The sequence below is a fragment of the Bombyx mandarina genome, chromosome 01, assembly GCF_030267445.1.
Source record: "Bombyx mandarina strain Sakado chromosome 01, ASM3026744v2".
In the NCBI taxonomy this organism is placed as follows: domain Eukaryota; kingdom Metazoa; phylum Arthropoda; class Insecta; order Lepidoptera; family Bombycidae; genus Bombyx; species Bombyx mandarina.
The window spans coordinates 10,500,255-10,520,695 of record NC_143208.1 but is presented as its reverse complement, the minus strand read 5'-3'; the positions used below and the strand labels follow the sequence as shown (position 1 = coordinate 10,520,695).

The window sequence follows — 20,441 nt, the reverse complement described above, 5'->3', positions numbered from 1 at the left end:
ATCTACATGGGTCTGTGAAGAAAATATTTCATGTTTAACTGAAAAATGAATAGTGTAACTTATTTTGAAAATTTACTATCAGAAATTAGCCCCATTCTTAAGGCCCTTCGAGGTTAAAGGCGCAAGGCGAAGGCGTGTTGTTGCTTTTACGATCTCATGGCACGATTTCCTTGCCCGTCAATGATTCACGGCAAATGTCAATGTCGCCTACTATTAATAGATCTTTCAGAAACACAATCTCGAAATTGGATTTCTTACTATTTTTCTAGTCGATACTTTCATTGCAAAAATATATAACACACAATATTAACAATAAATTTTATTTTATACGTACTTTTGTTCCATTGTTTTTCTAGAAAATTCGAAAAGGGATTCGTTTTTATAGCGTAGACGATCCGGCGAGATCAACGCCCAATTGATGTTTTTTTAACTCATGCATACCACGTGAGTGAAAATAGGCGCCCGCATTTACCATAATATACATAATGTTTATTTTAATGGCATTGAAATGGCGGTTATTCCACCCTTTGGAATGACAGTGGTGGAGCCTTCGTGAGCGAGCACACACAAAGCTGTAAGTACCGCTATGTGTCTTGCCTCTGCCAGGACGAATTCTTAAAGGACATAATATATAACTTCTTCATAGATGAATAGCAGTTATTGCGCACTGAGTTTCTCGCCGGATCTTCTCAGTGGGTCGCGTTTCCGATCCGGTGGTAGATTCTGCGAAGGACTGCTCTTGCTAGGATCAGTATTAGCAACACTCCGGTTTGAGCCTCGTGAGCTCACCTACACGTTAGGGTGAAGCTGAAATAGCCTTTCAAGGCTATCAGCATAGGTAGGGAAAAAAACAAGATTATTTGAGATAGTTATACTATAATAAGATAATTGGGCTTTTGAGCCCATGACTCAATGATGGTGGCATTCATGCTATAATATTCCAGATATGGATTTTATCATATTAGAATGCAATGATGTGATGTAAAACATTTTCCTCATAACGGGAAAATCCAGAAATTCAGAACTGCACGTACTAAATAAAATATATTGAAAACACACAGAATATCTGGTTCAATTTACATTCCACAATCCGCGCAAAAATCGTTATCGAAACCAAAACTTTTCCAATTCCGTTGTTCTTAGGAATATATTGTCTGTAGAACATGTACGGTGTCAAACTTTGTGGGAACGTGTGGAAGTGAGCTGCAAGCGCGTCCGTTAAATTTTATGTTCAGAGTTAAGGGGTATCGTTACTGTTTCATTAAAAGTTTCTCAACCCTCAAAAATACAAGAGGCCCCGAACAATAAATCCGACGAAGATATTTTCGCTGCGCAATTTACGCATGGCTTCCAACGATACTTCAAAGTACCTTAAAATTTGAAACGGTAGCGTAATTACGAATTGAAGTTAGTTTTATTCGCTCTCAATTTATCATGAGCCGCGTATCACGAAAAATTTATATTTAGAAAACTAAGGATTGAAGTACACTTTACTGTTGACCGTAAAATAAAATATGTCTGTGCTACAAACACGATTTGGGGTAATCCTAAATATTAACGGGCGGACTAATTCTTAATTGCAATTGTTTTTATAATAGGAGTGTAGCAAAAACATTGTTTATCAAAAAATAAATAACATAATGTTCATGATGCATAAGAATTAAAATGAATCGATAATCATTTAAAAAGATATGTAGATTACAAAACATCAACAAAATATAAAATATATTGTAGTAATATGATGAAAATGATTGAAATTACAATGGAAAATCGATTTTCACTTCTGATGCTCTTTGCGGTGTTCATTCCAGTAGTTTGAAGGGCTGGCTGTCTATTCTAGAATGTTCAAGTTGTATTGGACACTTCGCGGTAAGTGAAGTGTAGACTGATTGCTCGCTGGCGGGATATATCCAAGTTTCTCACGGACCAGATTCAAATTGTAGACAATAATTTAACTATCTATCTTTTCTAAGGTCTGTTTTTTTACCATTGAGCAATATATATTACGATTATGATGCTGGCTGCGAGGTGTATTGAACCTTAGGTAGAGTTTAAAGACTTGAGATAAATGTTACTTCATCAATAAAACAACACGACGTATTAAAAAAAAAGGATATAGTGGAATATGTTTCAAACTTTTTAGCATGGGGAGATCGAGCGCCATGATGGACAGGAGGGAATTGAGGATGTTTTAATTACGAATGTGTTTAGGGTGAAAACATGACAACCTCCATTGATTTCCCATTAAAATTGAAATAGCGTTGAATAGTGTACCTATTATACAAAAATCTAAATAGATTCTCGATGAAACGACATTATGAACCAGTCCCGCCATATTTTATAAATAGCATACTCGATAACCGCTTCAAAGCGCCAAGAGATAATGGTGAGTCGTTACCGGTAGTGGGTACTTTTTTCTCTTCACTAATTTTCTTGTTTTCAGATACTGCGCTGTCATATCATGCTCACAAGCAGAAATGTTATAATATTAACTCGCATCAAAATTTTACACTTTTATGTTGCTAAAGTTTGAATAAGCACCTTTTTGTGATTAAAATTTCGTACGAGTTTATTAGTTTGACAATTGAAATCAGATTCCTGTTGAATTTAATGTAATGTACTCATATATTGATACAACGATACGACATCAGAGTGTGAATAGAATAAATGCGACTATATTAATACGTAGTTTGATTCGGTATCAACAAATAATGTTTAATTTATTTTCATCAAAAAATCGTGTTTTAAACAATACATACTTGTAGCGGTCGTTCATTGCGAGTCGACATTCTGAATAAAAATCAATGCGGATTTAGCCACAATAAAAGCGGGTACTTACAGTAAGTGGCGCTCGTCAGTCTGTCGATCGTGTCTTGCTTCAATTTCGAGTTCTTCTTGCCCATTTTCGGTCGCGAAGTCGAGACGACGGTCTCCACTCACTAAGGGTAGTCCGCGGTCGTCACTCTAGCGTGACTTATTACATATTATTCGCCCTGAACTCGAATCCACCTGCAAAAACAAATTATGCGTTCGTGACTAGTTGTAAACATAATACGTCAATGGTTATTTCCCTTGAATTAGTGTTGTAATGCGGTGATCAATCGAACGTCCACAATAACGTTGCCCGTGATCTCATGGTTGTGTATTATCACAACAAACCGAATCACAGGGTTGGGATATGGTCGTCTTTAATAAGATCATTTCAGAAACAATATAGTGGATGGGTCTTGTAAAACATAACAGAAACTGGTTTTTTACTTTAGTTGGGTAGACGAGTTCATGATTCTTTGGTCCTAAGTGCATACAGGAGGAGAGCACAGTCATCACTCTTTAAAGATACGCATTATCATTGGCTGTGTGCTGTTGGCCTAGAATTGGCGGGGTTTGTAAATGGTGATTAAATGAATCACCGCTCTCTGAATATCATTTCAGCTTACTACGATCGCCAATTGGAACTGCTTGGCACCAGTTACTGGTGCTAGCACTTATTGTGAGCCTGCAAGATGGAGTACGTGCCTATTTCTGCCGCGAAGCAATAATACCTTCCGGCTTAAAGGATTTGATGGTATTAACACAATATAACTGAGATTTCAAACTCAAATCTCAAAGTAGAGCTATGGTATTAACGTTGTGATGTCTATGTGTATCGGTCACACTGAGGGCCGTGGCTCATTCACGCATTTTCCAGTATCTCCGCAATAAACATAAACCACTTATACAACATAACCCGAGATTTCGAGGGATACAACTAAATACCGTACCGGGCGTTTTCCCTTAGGGCATGAACGATTTAATTATCTTGACATAATTAAACATCGTTTATAAATACAAGTAAAAGCATTTCTTTTTTTAAATACTACGACATAAATACTTTTTGTATTATGAATTACGTATACTTGTACCAAAAGAATATTTTTACCAAAATTGGATTTCCTACTGTTTGGCTCGTAATATGTCGCGAATTTGTATCAAGCTGCGTACACATTCGCTTGCAGCTTACTTTGTCTTTTGCAGACAAATTCCTATTTCCTTCTCTTACTTAGTATAAGTTATGGCTTTTTTCCTCTGTCGGTATTCAGTAGGTTTCCCTACTAGGAAACGGTTAGGGTACGTAAACGAATTATTTATTTTGCTAAATCTATGGGAAAAACAAGATATTTATAAGTTGGTTATAAATAAAGAATTCTTTTGAAGTATTATTTCATTCTTTTTTTTTACAAATTGATTTCGTAACGTACTTATGATTATATGTGTTTGGTATTATTATATCGACGCTTTGAGAATGGGGAATGCTGTCTTTTATAAATTCGGTTTGTTTGCATAGGTTCTTTATTTAAAAATAATCAATACTTACACAGTAAGCTACGGCTATTGATAGCAGTTTTGAAAAGCATTGATCGCACGTGACTCGTTGCTCTAATGAACTTATCTTTAAATTACGGGTTTACGAAAAACAGAATGCCAAATAATTTCTATTTGGGCTTAGGAAATTAATATCAGATTCCTTTTGTTCGAGTTCGGGAACTATATATACCCTAACCCTACCTATTTGAATTTTTCATGACAAAATACTAACCGTCAAATTTTACGTAGTAACAACTATAAAATTGTTAAATTCGTCACACTGTTTTTATGCATCAGATCATTCAATATGTTTTATAAAAATCGCGCCAAATTTAAAGCGACGGGTAATGTTTATTTTTATGATTAACAACAAGTTGTGATGTTAGGTTGTAATCTTCAACTAAAGTATCTCTAAAGTCCTCTTAACGTCAAAAAATAAGTGACGAACCTGAACAATATAGTGTCTTATGAAAATAATATTATGTACAGCTATATAAGTATATTACCTTTTAGTGTAAGAATTTATTACGTATCCTGCGGGAATATAGAGCACACTCACTCTCCATCACACTACATACACAATAAAACGATTTTCACGGTAACACTGTTAACTGTACCACTTCGTCGTTTTCTTACGATATCTGAAACGACGGAGAAAAACTGCTTTACAATTCTTTCTTCTTTTCTTTCGCTAAGCCAAGTTTCATTCGCTCTGCGGTGCTTCGTAAGTTACATCTTATTTGGGAACGTATTCAAATTGTGTTTTCATAAATATAAGAGAGGCAACTAATATTGTCTGAAACTAATATTGAACCACGGTTTTTATTCATTTTTTTTTTTTTGAAACCTTAGTTAGTTATTTTAGTAAATAAACGGTAATCAAATAAACCCTTCTAAGAAAGTTTTACAAAACGTTACAATTTGCCTATAAATATGAATTGCATTCGATCATAAATATCAATTCATTAAATACTTAAATACTAATGCTTAAGTGTGTGTTCGATTCATAATCCGATAAGTAGGTTCGAATGTGTGCTATTCACTATGGGAATCACAAAATCGTTTTGAAAGCTGGATTTTACAGGAAATGAATTCTGTGTTATTGGTCGGTATTCAGTCTACGTGAAGCAAACGTCTGTTGTGTTCGACAAAATAAGCCCATTGTACTCTCAATCGCTTTTCAGCCACGAGTGCTTGATCTGGATATTGTGTTCGATGTGATGTTTTTAAATACGGTCGGTTTGAAGCGGTCGTGGCCTAATGGATAAGACGTCCGGTGCACTCGTGTTAAGCGATGCACCGGTGTTCGAATCTCAGGCGGGTACCAATTTTTCTAATGAAATACGTACTCAACAACTGTTCACGATTGACTTCCACGATGAAGGAATAACATCGTGTAATAAAAATGAAACCCGCAAAATTATAATTTGCGTAATTACTGATAGTAGGACTTCTTGTGAGTCCGCACGGGTAGGTGCCACCGCTCTGCCGTGAAGCAGTGATGCGTTTCGGTTTTAAGGGTGGGGCAGCCGTTGTAACTATACTGAGACCTTAGAACTTATGTCTCAAGGTAGGTGGCGCATTTGCGTTGTAGATGTCTATGGGCTCCAGTAACCACTTAACACTAGGTGGGCTGTGAGCTCGTCCACCCATCTAAGCAATAAAAAAAAATACATAACGTTGTGTTCTATTTATAGTTCAGCCATAAGTAGGTATGCTGTGAGCTCGTGGGGTTCATATCTCTGAAACTTATTAAACGAAATGCAGGAATGCTTCAATAATGGCAACGTGTGTTGGTGGTCCGAGTGAGTTGTACAACTGGAAGTCTTGATTATATGCACAGTCTCCCAATACATCGTTCCACAAGCGATTTCCCCAATTTATTTTTAGTGCAAGTTTATTCTTATTACAAGATATTATTCCTTCGTCATGATGATCCTTGACGAACACATGCTGGATACGTCTTTATTCAGCAAACAAATTGCTTGGTCGAGTATTTTAATCTCGGCATAGTCGTGCGAATATAATAGGCTTCGAGATCGATTCACCTAGTGCTGTATTAAAACCGCTTGAAACCGGTGGTGGGTCGTATTCTAATACCGCCTATTGTAAGTCTCTTGAGACATTATTCAAAATTGAGAAGATTTTTAGACCGGTATTAGGTGTTGTGATCCTGCTAGGATTTAGGACAATATCCTACCTATTTCAGAATTGTTCTAGGTTGAAGTGTAGGACATTTGTTATACAATATATTAAGACTGCGACCTCATAGTCTCAAGACAGTCTGCGGGATCAACGTTGTGTGGTTTGGGGCCTCCGGTAATCACTTAATATTAGTTAAGATCTTGAGCTCGTTTATATGCAATAAATAAATAAATAAACAAAGAGAAAATGCAAAATAGTAATTGGATTATTCGCTGAATCACATTTGCATCTAAGCCTGTCAGGGCAGTTAGTGGCGCTTCATTTAATGTTACGGTGAATGAATTACTTCACAAGCGAGGATGTAACCCACTTTTCGCGATATTGTTACATTCGTTTTTTTTTTCTTTTTATTTGACGCTGGGCGCATCAGCGAGCATTTACACTCATTGTCGTTCATGGCAACACCAATATTAGTATGGCGGCCAACCGTGAGCAATTGTGAGCGCAGTTTACACTAGGAACAAAATTTGGCTTCTTTTAGGAAAAAGAAACCAGATTATAGTTGATAGTACCAGATCATAGTCGATAGTAGTAACCATCGAATGGATAGTAAAAGAGCTTGCGGTCCTTAAGATGTTGATAAGATAACTACAGATTTTCAACATTGTCGAATGAGGGATGTTGACAGATAAAGTTTTTGTCTTTATTTTATTAGTATATCGTGTATCTCGTTCTTCAAAATTAAGCTTTTTTTGATTATATAGAAGGCTTGAGTTTCGGAAAAACTGTAAATGTATCAGGAGTCCGATTCAATACAAAAAAAAACAGTAATAAAAAGGGACAGATAACCAGGAGGGAGGTTTTAGTCCGTAGGTCACTGAGACACTTTCTCAGTGGAGTCGGGTATGCCCATTGGCCGGGGTCTTTGAGTATCCATGAGGATTTCCTACCGCCCACGCGAAAAAAAAAAACAAAAACAATGAGATACCCTGTATTATAGTCTCAATTTTATTTCAAGCTAAAACTCATTCAGGTTTTTCAACACTTGTGAAGTATATAAAGTTTATAAAGCTGAAAAACTAAATTTAAAAGAAAAAGAAAAAAACCATGAAACTATTAGTTTCAGGCAAATATTTCAAATGAAGGATTAGCTTAGATCACATTAAACAATGTCAATGATCTGTTAAATTTATGCCACAATGCTCGGCACGCCTTCTACGACACTCAAGTACCATTTCGGAAATTACTCTATAAATCATTTTAGTACGATGCTCTTGTTTTCAACAAATTATAATTATTACTCAATTTATTTTCACCATATAATACAAAATATCATTTTTTAATTTCATATCGATGCGAAAATCACAATGTTTCTATCATTTTGAAAACAATAAAAAAAAAAAACTGCCATTCGGATGGTGTGCCTTCATATTCGCTGCACACGAAATATGCTGTCTGAATAAATTTGAAAACGTCATGTAATCTGAAAATTTTGTGTATTTGTTGAAAGGTTTCTTCCGTGTTTGCGATACGAAAGTAAAGTGCGGGTCTCGTATACGGAGTTTTGTACGTGAATTTTTAACATCCATTATTTGTTATTTGCACTGGACTAATATTGTAAACTACCATTATGCCCGACATATTCTTTCAACACAATTTAGCAGATGCTAGGAAGCAAACTCCAATTTTAAAATTAGTTCCGTCGTAGTATCTTAAGGTATTTTTCGGAATAAACGAACGCAACGTAACATTTTATGAATTTTTATGCATATAATACATTTTGCGAGCATTCCGTACAGAAATTAGCAACTTACCAATTTGCCTTTAGCATTGGTTTTGTTGGATGCGCTCATTTTTTGACACAAAAATATTTTGGGGAATCTAAATAAAGAAATAAATAAACTAGATCCGGATTAAAGAAAAAAATACTATATTTTTGCAAGAAATGCAACCGACTTTAATACTTTTTTTTGGTTTCGGGAAATGTGACTTGTGATAAAACTGTTTCTCAATCGTAAAGTCCAATCTCAAACTCTTTTGTTTACATGTTTACATGAGACATTAGTGATACTAATGTATCATGATTGCATATTATAACGTGTTAAATTACGTAATTTTTTTTTGGATCAAGTATGTATCCTGAATCACTATAGATTGGTAGAAATTGAAGTTTAATTTGTCTTATGTGACCACTGAAAACACAAATTAAATACAGTTTAATATTCGCAGAGCAATTTCGCTGAAGCAATTATGACAAATGTATTAATGGCACTAAATGTGTTCTCTGAACGAAACTATACACAACGAGACCAGCGTTTTAAAAAAAAAAACTCAAATGTCCAAATACACTAATGGAAATTGCGCAAATTTACTCAATGTTGTGAATATCTCATTAAATCTTTTTATAGAAGTTTTTAGAAATTTAGGGTTCCTTTCTGAGTTTTTATATTAGTAGAATATGAAAATGAGTCATTTTAAGAAATCTACTCCGTAATTAAAGAAAAAGAAAAAAATATTTACGTGATTTTCAAGCTCGCACGGTTTGATACCATATTACTTATTTATTCCGTAAAGCAGTGATGGGGTCCAGTTTGAAGGGTGGGTGACCGTAATAGTACAGAATTGAGAGCTCGACCTCATGTCTCAAGCTGAGAGGTGGCATTTATATTCTATAGGCCTTGTTTAGCACTATCTTATAAATAAAATGTAAATAAGTTGTACAATTAACCCGGCGGTTTGTTAAATTATATTAGAAAAATAATTATTTCAAAATCATAATTAAGTATATCCCAAAAAGATCTGCAAATATCATCTGCATAATTTTTTTATTAATAAATCAAACACGGACATGTTTCGCTGGGAATAGTCCAAGTTAAATAAGTATTAATTTAATCGGTCTCGAAGAAACTCATAATATAATATGCAAAATATTTCAAATAAAGAGAAATGTATATTCTGTATAAACATGAAATAACCCGTAAAACGGGAATGTCTAAAATTTTTCTATTCTGTGTCTCTCAACTCTCACGTATTTGCAGTTTATTTTACTTGAAATTATTTTATACAAGACTCAGACGAGACCAACCCTTAGTAGGTAAAGTTCTGTTGGTCACGCAAATATCGCGTGTTTACGTTTACAGAAACAGGTCAAACGGATTCTCCCACTTCGTTCGGATAGTTTTACTTCAATTAAGGTGAACTGCGGAAAAAAAAAAGGAAACTAAAATATATATTTTTTATTGCTTTTTAGGCAGACGAGCTTATGGCCCACATAATGGTGGGTGGTTACCGTCGCCCATGGACTTAAGCAATACCAGGGGCAGAGCCAAGGCGCTGCCTACCGTTAATTGTTCTCCACAAGCCTCGTTTGAAGAAGTATATGTCATAGCGTTCGGGAGAAACCGTGGAGGGGAGTTCATTCCAAAACCAGATGGTACGTGGCAAAAATCTCTGGAAACGCACTGTGTATGAACGTAGTAGCTCCAGGTAGTATGGATGAACTTTACTCCGATGGCGGGCGGTACGATGGTAAAAACGAGATGATGGTATCAAACATCACGAGATGATGGTATCAACATCTCAAATAATTCCTCAGAGCAATCCCCATGGAACATACGGTACAAAATACAGAGGGAACTGCAGTCCCTCCGCAGACCCAGAAGTTCTGTTGCAGACGCACGCTCGATTGTCGATTTAAGATATTACCTTTATTTCCAATTTGACAATCAATCTACAATCAATATCAATTTAATCGTTATTGCTGAGAATTAAATATCGAAAAAAATTAATAGTAAAACAGACGCATCTTTGCTAAATCGAAATATTTTGACAAATACTTCTACACAAATACTTTTTTTAAGCCTACGTAAGTCCACTGCTGTACATAGGCCTTCCCAAAAGATTCGCCACCATAACCTGCTCACGGACTGAATGTAGGTACACGTACTGCCATAAATAGAGAGAGATGGAGAAGTCTCTCAAAAGGCACAACCATGCAATAAGACATACATAACCACGACTACTCCGCCAGGAATGTACGACTAAGAAGAAAGAATCCAGAGGATTTCCGCGACTTTTATCAGGTCGTCGATCCACCTTGTGGGAGGCCTACCCACGCTGCGCTTTCCGGTACGCGGTCGCTACTCCAGAGCTTTTCGGGCCCAGCGGCCATCTGGTCTGCGAGCAATGTGCCCTCCCCACTACCTCTTAAATCTTGCAATCCTTCGCATAACTCAGTTATTTGGGTTCTTCTGCAAATCTCCTCATATCTGATTTGATTTCGCAAGGAAACTCCGAGCATAGTCCTTTCATAAGGCCCATTGTTCGACTTTCCGAGGGATGATTATTAAAATAAACTTGGATTAGAAAAACTTGTATATTAAAGTAAAAAATCAATAATCTAGGATACCGTGTCACTTATGACAAGGGTATCATGACAACGGATTTGCGTATTACAGCGCTCTCTAGTGACGGTTTTAGGAGTTGGAAAAAACAGGGTGAACATTCCGCCCACCATGAACTACAAAAGTTCATAGCCAACAATGAGGCCATCAAATTTTACATGTACAATTAACATCTCCATGAAACCGTAACATTTTAACCTAATAGTAATCAATAAAGAACTGCTCAACATGAACTAAATATAAACTTACACATTAAAGAAACCATAATAACGACAAAGTTCAGTCAAGGGTTGCTTTTAAACAGTTCGTACTTACTTACAATTAAACAATAACAAAATACTTAATAGCTGATGCATCCAAAGATACATTTAAGTTACATACATTGCATGAAATATCTACAGTTATTCAGGTAAGTAATGTTAAAAAGCGATAGGCAAAATGCAAAGTTTGGAGACTGGTCTTACAATTTTAGATTTCTTACATTTGATAGTACCCTTGTGACATTATCTGGAAGTCAGTATGCTCTGGTACGACCTTGACCATTCGATACATCTTAACTATGTCCGCTGCGAAACATATAGGATAAGTACGCCATTTCATAATTATGTGTCGTAACTCTGGTTGAAACCTTGGACCTACCAATAAATCATTGTTCAATGACTTGCCGCTGGTACCCTTACACGAAGCGTCGAAAACAACGCCGACCTTCGTTGTACTTTTATCCTCGCGAACAACCAACTGCATGATGAGGTAGATAAACGCATCCTGGCTTAGCAGCTTCTTGTTTGTCATTAATTACTTCTATATGATTCATAGCCAGGTGGCTACATTTATTACCTTGGATTATTCTTGCTTCAAGAATGGATTATTTTCAAGTTTCTTCTTGAGCAAGTGGATTGTTGTCGCGAAAAGGAAGACCTACAACATAACGACCCAAACTGTCCCTAGTTGTAGTGGATTCAAAGTATCTTTCACAGGATTCTTCTTCCTTGGATAAAAGTGGATGATGCTAGTCAGTTTCAATCTCCCAGAACTGACGCAGCAAATCATTGATTGAGTTGTCATGGGTATGTGCGCTAATAATGTAAGGAGTATCCCCACTAACTTAAACTCGTCCCGACAGGATCCATCCCAGCTGTGTATTTTGAGCTGTCAAGGTTCCAGGTGGATTTCTCAATATGCCTTCTGACAAAACCTGACCATACACATCAGCGCCCAGTAGAAGATCTATATTGCTTGGTGTACCATATCCTGGATCAGCCATCTGCAATTGCAACAATTCCGGCCAATCCTGTAATTGAATTTTCTGTGAAGGAAGAGTGGATGTTAGGCAGTTTAAAACATAGGCTTGAACGGGATAGCTAAAAGAGTTATATGTGGACTGTACTTTAAATTGAACCATATGTTTTACTGAAATACTAGATTTTTCTCCTCCTAAACCAGATATGGTACTTAGAACTGGCAACCTTCAAAGCTGCAAAAGTTAAACTGCGTGTTCACTAATAAACGAGGCTTGAGAGCCCTGATCCAACAATGCCCTAAGTGTGTGATACATACCCTTGTTGGATACATAAACTAATGCGCTAGCTAACATTACTTGACTACTTGATCTCATTTCACTGTTAGAAAAATGGCTGACAACACGCTCCACGTGATCCGCTGCCTGCGGTTCTTGTGCTGGCTCCCGCTGTTGATTAGTGGGCTGACTAGGACCCGCCAGGGTCGGATTGTGAGTGCCGCCTTCCTGGTGCAGCAGCGAGTGATGACGTTGGCCACAGCACCGACAAGCCGTGCGTCGTTTGCACTGTGTTACCGAATGGTTAGCTCCGAAGCAATTGAAACACAGTTTTCTCTTCTGGATGAAGTCCCGGCGATTCCCGATGGCTTCTTGTACAAATTTCTTGCATTGATAAAGCAAGTGATGTCCCGAACAGAATGGGCAGGATACAGACGTCGTCACGCTGAATACCTTCGGTTTATCCGCTGCATCTTTGCCTCTAAACTCTCTTCTTTGGTTTGGTTCTAAAAACTCGAGTGCTCGATATCTTGATTCCAGGAATGATTGGAACTCGCTTAGTGTAGGCAATCGATCAGCCTGTTCGCTTAGTTTTTGTTCCCATTGTTTCTGGGATTCATTATCCAATTTTATTGTGATGAGATATATAATCAAGATGTCCCATGTCGATACAGGTATACCAAGGTTAGATAAAGCGTGCAAGTAATCATTTGTCGTATCGAGTATTTGTTTAACACCGTTGGATGACTCTGAAGATAAAGCCCTTTGGCCCACCAGCCTGGCCAGAATGCTGTTCGCGATGTAACGTTTGTTATTGTACCTTTTGTTTAATAGCTATAATCGTTATTTTCGCATCCCAATATAACATTCTGGTGATTTTCTTCAAACTAACCAGTGTTGTTCCAATAATTGCAATCTCGTTTCGATATATTCCTTTGTTATTCTAGACGCAGGTGACCTTTTGAAATTAATCTTTGCCTTAAATATCTTTGGTCGTTTTCTTATCCGGCTCGTATTGGACCATGTTCGACTTTCCGAGGGATGATTATTAAAATAAACTTGGATTAGAAAAACTTGTATATTAAAGTAAAAAATCAATAATCTAGGATACCGTGTCACTTATGACAAGGGTATCATGACAACGGATTTGCGTATTACAGCGCTCTCTAGTGACGGTTTTAGGAGTTGGAAAAAACAGGGTGAACACCCATTGTCAGCGACCACCTCTTATTCTCGTATGGCGTGTCATTTCACTGGTAACACACACTGGTCTGGTCTGGACTTTTGTCTTGAGACACTACGCTATCTGGGATGAGTAGATTTTGAGCAGCTGCCCGAACGCTGCGCATCGTAGTTGGATTCGACGATTGAACTCTTTGTCAAAGTTGGACCTATTACCTACCTAGTAGGACAATTTTGGCCCCAGAAGACGTACTCATCAATGGCTTCGACCGTAAAGATTCCGATCTTTATAAATACATATATGAGTATTACAAAGCTGAAGAATTTGTTTGTTTCGTTGAACGCGCGGATCACAGGAATTAGTCCGATTTTAAAAATTATTTCAGTGTTAGGTAGCCCATTGATTAAGGAAGGTATATTAAATCACGCTAAGACCAATACGAGCGGAGCACCAATAAATAATGTTTCAAAATCGGGTTTATTTTTTCCTTTTGAAAGCTTCCGCTGCGTGCGTTGCGGACACGGTTAAAGTTTCGCTAAAATAATATATGACAGAATTGTTCCCCTCTAAAAATTGTAAAAAAAAGTTTGGGACAGCATATGTCTATATTTAAAGGTTGGCTCACTATAACATTTTTTATGCTAACCAAATTTGTTCTAAATAAAGCATTATTTGTAGAGGTATATTTATAAAGATGATATCAATCCTTACGTATCTAAATAAATACGTTATTCATTACAAGTACATATTTAATTTGAAAGAAATTTGCCCTTTACATCATTCGATTTCAATGAATATCTTAGAACATATCGCAGTTTTAAAATAACATCGCAGCAAAATAATGCTCAAGCGCGTAATAATGATGCACAAGGCGCCGACCGGCCGATGATTACAGAACCGTTCGGAAAGTCTCTACTCTTTCGAACGAAAAAAGAAAAAAATAGTTATCAGAATCAATTCAAGCATTCTCGAGAAATCGGTGAACATAAAAAAAATGGTGGTCGAATTGAGCCTTCTCTTTTGAAGTAGGTTAAAAAGCGTGGTTTTGGTACCTTAAATAGCTCCATAAAATTCTATTAAAAAGTCGCGGGTAAAATTTAGCGTTATCCCAAAGTAACTATTCCACGCGAACGAAATCGCGGGCAAAGGCTATTATGAAATATTTCGAAAAAAAATGATGGACATTATTTAGTTCCTAAAATAGTTTTAATAATACCAAAAAATAAACATTCTTCCGAATTCTATGGTAAACCTACGTACCGTCAATGAACATTAAACAAACAAAGAATTGACTCTGTAAAATCGGCAAAGGAAATCAATCAGATTCAGACTTTGGGCAAGCCGCTCTTAGAAATGAGAATCTAATTACGAGCACACAAAAGTTTACACTTGTAATTCTTCACAACACGTGAAAAAGTTTCGCGTTACAAACTTTTAATGACAGAATAAAAACACGTCCAGTCTTGACCGATTATCCTTTGTTTACGAGCGGCGTTTGATATCTATGTTCACGGACGAATACCATCTAACATTTATTTAGACAAAGGAATGACCGCATCTAACTGATGTCAATGAAACATTTAAGAAAACTATAAAAGAAAATATAAAAATACTTGTGAAAACAAACTATAAAATAAAACCTAGGAATCATTTATTCGAACACATCCACAAAATAGCTGGCTGAACCTCTCATATAGTTTCGTACTTTGATGTTATTGGACGGGTCGTCGATTACGACTAGCGAACTAACCCATAGATAGACACAGTCTACTTTGTTTTTCGCCGAATCTTCTCAGTGTGTCACTATCCCGGGTCGCATCGGGTGGTTGATTCTGCGGAACACCGCTCTAGCTAGGGCTGGTGTAAGAAAATTCTCTCAGGTCGAGCCGGTTAGCTTACCGTGAGCTACCCGTCAACGCGAAGCTGCAATAGATCCTAAGGCAACCAGCGAATAGGCATTGAAAAAAATATTGGACGGCAGTAACCAGATTCCATAATGTAACTTTAACTAATCGATCATTAATCTAAAATATTAATCTTGAATATTGACGAATTATAACTTGTTATTGCGACTACAGTTCTTTCAATCCGCTTTAAAACAACAAGAAACAGATTAAAAACTTTACATAGCTTGCGAGCACAGAACTTAGAGTTTTACTCAGAGGAAATTTTTGCATTCTCGACTGTCTGTCGGACTGTCATTTGGAAAACAACATCCTTTTTGTTTACTGGTAAAATGGTAGTTTCATTTTTGCCTTCATACTACATTTAAAATTTCGTGCTTAGTTCGAATTTCAATTTAAAAGAAGATTTCATTTATTAAGTATTAGTCGTATGGAAATGGAGACTCATAAAAAAATATCAATATTAGGCATTGACTCGTATGGAGTATGGAAATGGAAACTGATAAAAAAAATCAATATTATGTATTAACTGGAGTAAAATATCGTTTTTAGTTTACTCTTTCGATAGACAAGTTTGTGGCGTGAATAAATCGCAAGTTTATAACTTAAGATTAGGAGGAGGCGGCGGCGGAAACAAGATAGCAATTCAGAACCTGTCACTGCTTGAAATGTTATCTTTTCACCATGATTCACCGTTTGAAGCACTACGTTTGAGGTACTGATTTTTCTTGCAGATTTTTTTTCATAGAAATCGGCTAGTTCTAAACTAAAATAAATTTTATTCGGTTTTATATTTTCTCGGAATATATTTCGTTTTCAAGTTATTTGAATAGGACCGTCGTTTTCTTTTTTTTTGTTTATTTATTTGTACTGAATTCGAAAACACGATCTATTCAGTCCCGAAAAGCGAGCACCTGTTTTCTCGTTTATTTTTCTCTGTCTTTTTTTGGGATCAAACGCGAAACAAGATAATTTATGGCTACTCTTCCATTTTAACTGCACGATTTTTGGTTTGTTTTATTGATAATTCTTTTTTTTTGTTTTGAAACTTGGCGTGGGTGTTTAAAAGTTATTTATTAGCAAACGTTATATTTTTATACATGATATTGTTACGCGCTGGGGTTCGGGATAAATAAAATCCTACCCAAGTATTTATTAAAATTCAACACTTAGAACACTTAACGAATACTTTAAAATTCTTAATTCACTTCTTCCGCTTCGCTTCAGGTGATCCATTCGCTGTTTCGCTTCGGTAACTCCGATTACTAACGGACTTCGCACCATCTCTGTAACGCTTTTATAGACGATACGAGATCCCTAGATTTATCGAGAACATTCTGGACAAGTCGGGTAGCTTCGATGTACGTTTTCGCTATCTGACAATAGATGGCGTAGTACTTCTTGAGCGTTCTCGACGTTACTAGTACCTGTGATATTTCGGCTATTCGGCGAAAGATGGCGTTACTATTACCGGCGTAGCAATACCTAGTCAGGTCATAAGTATTGTCACACAGTAAAAACTTTTCTTTTAGAATGCTGGCCACAAAAAAGTTTATTGAATTCGAATCTCGAATTGTTCATGAAAATAAAAATGTATACTTTTAGAATTTTTACTCATTTTTAAATATGGAGTGGACGCTTAAAGAAGACCGTGTTGCAGTTATTGCGTTGCATCGTTGCGGTTACGCGCCAATTCAAATTTTTAACATACTGAAAAATTTGAATATAACCAAAAGATTCGTTTATCGTACCATCAAACGATACAATGAAGACTCTAGTGTAGATGACAGGTCAAGAAGTGGTCGCCCTCGGTCTGTTAGGACTCCAGCAGTGATAAAAGCTGTGAAGGCGCGAATTCAAAGAAATCCCAAACGTAAGCAGAAACTGTTGGCCCTTCAGATGGGGTTAAGCAGAACCACGGTGAAAAGGGTGTTAAATGAAGACTTAGGGCTTCGGGCATATCGAAGAAAAACAGGACATCGTTTGAATGCTCGTCTAATGGACCTGAGACTGAAGAGATGCCGCGCTTTGTTGAAGCAGTACGCGGGAAAAAAATATCGGGAAATTCTTTTTTCGGATGAAAAAATTTTTACCGTAGAAGAGAGCTACAACAAATAAAATGATAAGGTGTACGCACACAGTAGTGAAGAAGCGAGCAACCGTATTCCGCGTGTCCAACGAGGTCATTTTCCATCCTCGCTCATGGTATGGTTGGGAGTTTCTTATTGAGGCTTAACAGAGGTACATTTTTGTGAGCAAGGTGTAAAAACGAATGCAGTTGTGTATCAAAATACAGTCCTGACGAACCTTGTGGAACCTGTTTCTCATACCATGTTCAATAACAGGCACTGGGTATTCCAACAAGATTCGGCGCCAGCTCATAGAGCGAAGAGCACACAAGACTGGCTGGCGGCGCGTGAAATCGACTTCATCCGGCACGAAGACTGGCCCTCTTCCAGTCCAGATTTGAATCCACTAGATTACAAGATATGGCAACACTTGGAGGAAAAGGCGTGCTCAAAGCCTCATCCCAATTTGGAGTCACTCAAGACATCCTTGATTAAGGCAGCCGCCGATATTGACATGGACCTCGTTCGTGCTGCGATAGACGACTGGCCGCGCAGATTGAAGGCCTGTATTCAAAATCACGGAGGTCATTTTGAATAAACTTTAGTGTCATAAGAATCTATGTTTTGTTAAGTTCATTTTGGTATATGAATGGTTACATAATGAATAAACTTGTTTCAATTATTTTACATTAAACATGTGACAGAATTTATGACCTGACTAGGTATTTTGTATTCAGAACTAGTGCGATATTTTTAGACCCGGTGTCGTTCTTTCAATATAATTGATATTTTATGTATTTCTTAAATGTGTCCACGAGCTCACGGACCATGTGGTGTTATGCAGTTACCAGAAGCCCATACATAGAGCATATGCATATGTAATTGTTCCACAAATTTGATTGTTTTTTGGGTTGGATTTTTAACGAGGATCCTGACGAGGTATGCTCCACTTAACATATCATAAGTACTGGCTCAGTTACTTGTGTGGTTGTCACGAAACGATTTTATGGACGGACGTCTTAGTATGTTGTCAATATTGGCTGAAACTTCTTTTAGATACGGTAGGAGCACTTCCAATACGGATTGATTTTAGTTTGAGGCGACGACCACTGTCAAAAAGAACTCGTTACAGCAAGAAGCCGCGGCCGCATTGCATATAAATAAATATAACATAACCTACCATAAGTTCAATAAATGGCGCATAAAAAATCCGCAAAAGTAAATATAAAACACAGTGATAATGGATTTTTTTTTTTTTTATTGCCCTTGTAGGCAGACGAGCATACGGCCCACCTGATGGTGAGTGGTTACCGTCGCCCATGGACTTCAGCAATGCCAGGGGCAGAGCCAAGCCGCTGCCTACCGTTTAATACTCTCCACAAGCCTCGTTTGAAGAAGGACATGTCATAGCGCTCGGGAAACACCGTGGAGGGGAGCTCATTCCATAGCCGGATGGTACGTGGCAAAAAAGAGCTCTGGAAACGCACTGTGGATGACCGCAGTGGCTCCAGGTAGTATGGATGAACTCTACTCCGGTGGCGGGCGGTGCGATGGTAAAAACGAGATGCCGGTATCATCTCGAACAATTCCTCAGAGCACTCCCCATGGAACATACGGTACAAAATACAGAGGGAACCGAAGTCCGGTTTACAATATTTTACTATTGTAAACCGATACGTCGGTTTACAATAGTAAAATACATGACATGTTGTCAGACAAAATTACTAAATGTCCGAAGAGAAACTACTAATAAGGTAATGAAAAAACGTCTCAAGTTCTCAAACAAAACAAAGCTGTAAATCTTGACATCAAATGACACGTTTCATTTTGTACGAAGTCTTCAAAACTTTATGGGTTGCCGCAGATTCAACAAAATACTAAAAATTTAATCGTAAGTCAACTTGGAATCCAACTACCAAGCTGGCTAGATACGTTGTGGATGTACTCTCAACTCTACGAAGACATATATATATATATGAGGTATACTCACAATTTTTTAATGAAATTACAGTGGTTTTAATTACCATTATGTCTCATGACTTAAGGTCGGTATTCACGTTGTTAAGTGTATGGATTCTGGTAACCACTTTAATCCAGATGGGCCGTGAGCTCGTTTACCTAATTAGAAATTAAAAAAACAATTCAATGTTATAAACAAGTCAAGGAAACAAAGTTGTTAAAGTTAATAAAAGGTGCTTTCAAATGAAGAACAACTGGTGAGTCTGCTACAAATCTAAATTAAATTCTTAATAAAATATCTGGTACCACGAATACGTTAATATTATTAATTATGATTGGATGGAGAACTCGTAGCAAAATTTTATCAATTCAGCAGTTTATTACCTACAATGACTAGACATAATTAGGTAAGTGCCCTATATGCCTTTTTGTTCGATTTCTGTTATATATACATAATATATTTTTTATATCTTAGTTACTTTAAAAATTCAGATGTCTCTTTAAAAGAATCAAATAAAATCAAATCAAAGTTTTTTTATTTAACACAATTGAAAGTACATACTTGTTGAACGTCAAAAAGAACTGCCGCCAATTCACAAAAACTAGCCTCCGTCCTGAGAAGAACTGACAAGAAGCTCAGCGGGCCTGTCTTAAATCTTTTTAAAGATGTATTAGTTTTTCTTTTTTAAGTATTAGATTATTTTGAAATGTTCATTTTATAAGAGGTATTATAATGTAACAATTATTGCAATATTAAAATGCCTGGAGCGAGCAACTCATTCCCACTTTGTGCAGTCTTCTAGATAATCATTGTCTTTATAGTAAGCTTTATTACACATATGTTCTTTAAGTTTTCTTAAGCCTATGTATATGAAGGTTCTGAACATCTTGTGGGGTTTTTTTGTACAGGCGCACAGA

The 20,441-nt window shown here is 36.8% G+C and overlaps 1 protein-coding gene across 2 annotated transcripts in view; it reads right to left on the bottom strand.

The window, feature by feature from the left end:
- The window catches only part of LOC114245110 (frequenin-2), a 209,857-nt gene that overhangs the window by 112,161 nt on the left and 77,255 nt on the right, over positions 1 to 20,441 (bottom strand). The window contains exons 1-2 of one of the 2 annotated variants that reach the window (XM_089729977.1): positions 4,851 to 4,988; positions 2,840 to 3,009 (exon numbers count right to left, since the gene is read on the bottom strand). In XM_089729977.1, coding sequence (XP_089586103.1) covers positions 2,840 to 2,903 — 64 coding nt within the window. In that variant the 5' untranslated portion in view covers positions 2,904 to 3,009; positions 4,851 to 4,988. Of the gene's footprint in view, positions 1 to 2,839; positions 3,010 to 4,850; positions 4,989 to 20,441 lie in introns of those variants that run through there. The other variant, XM_028177120.2, reaches the window with a different exon arrangement.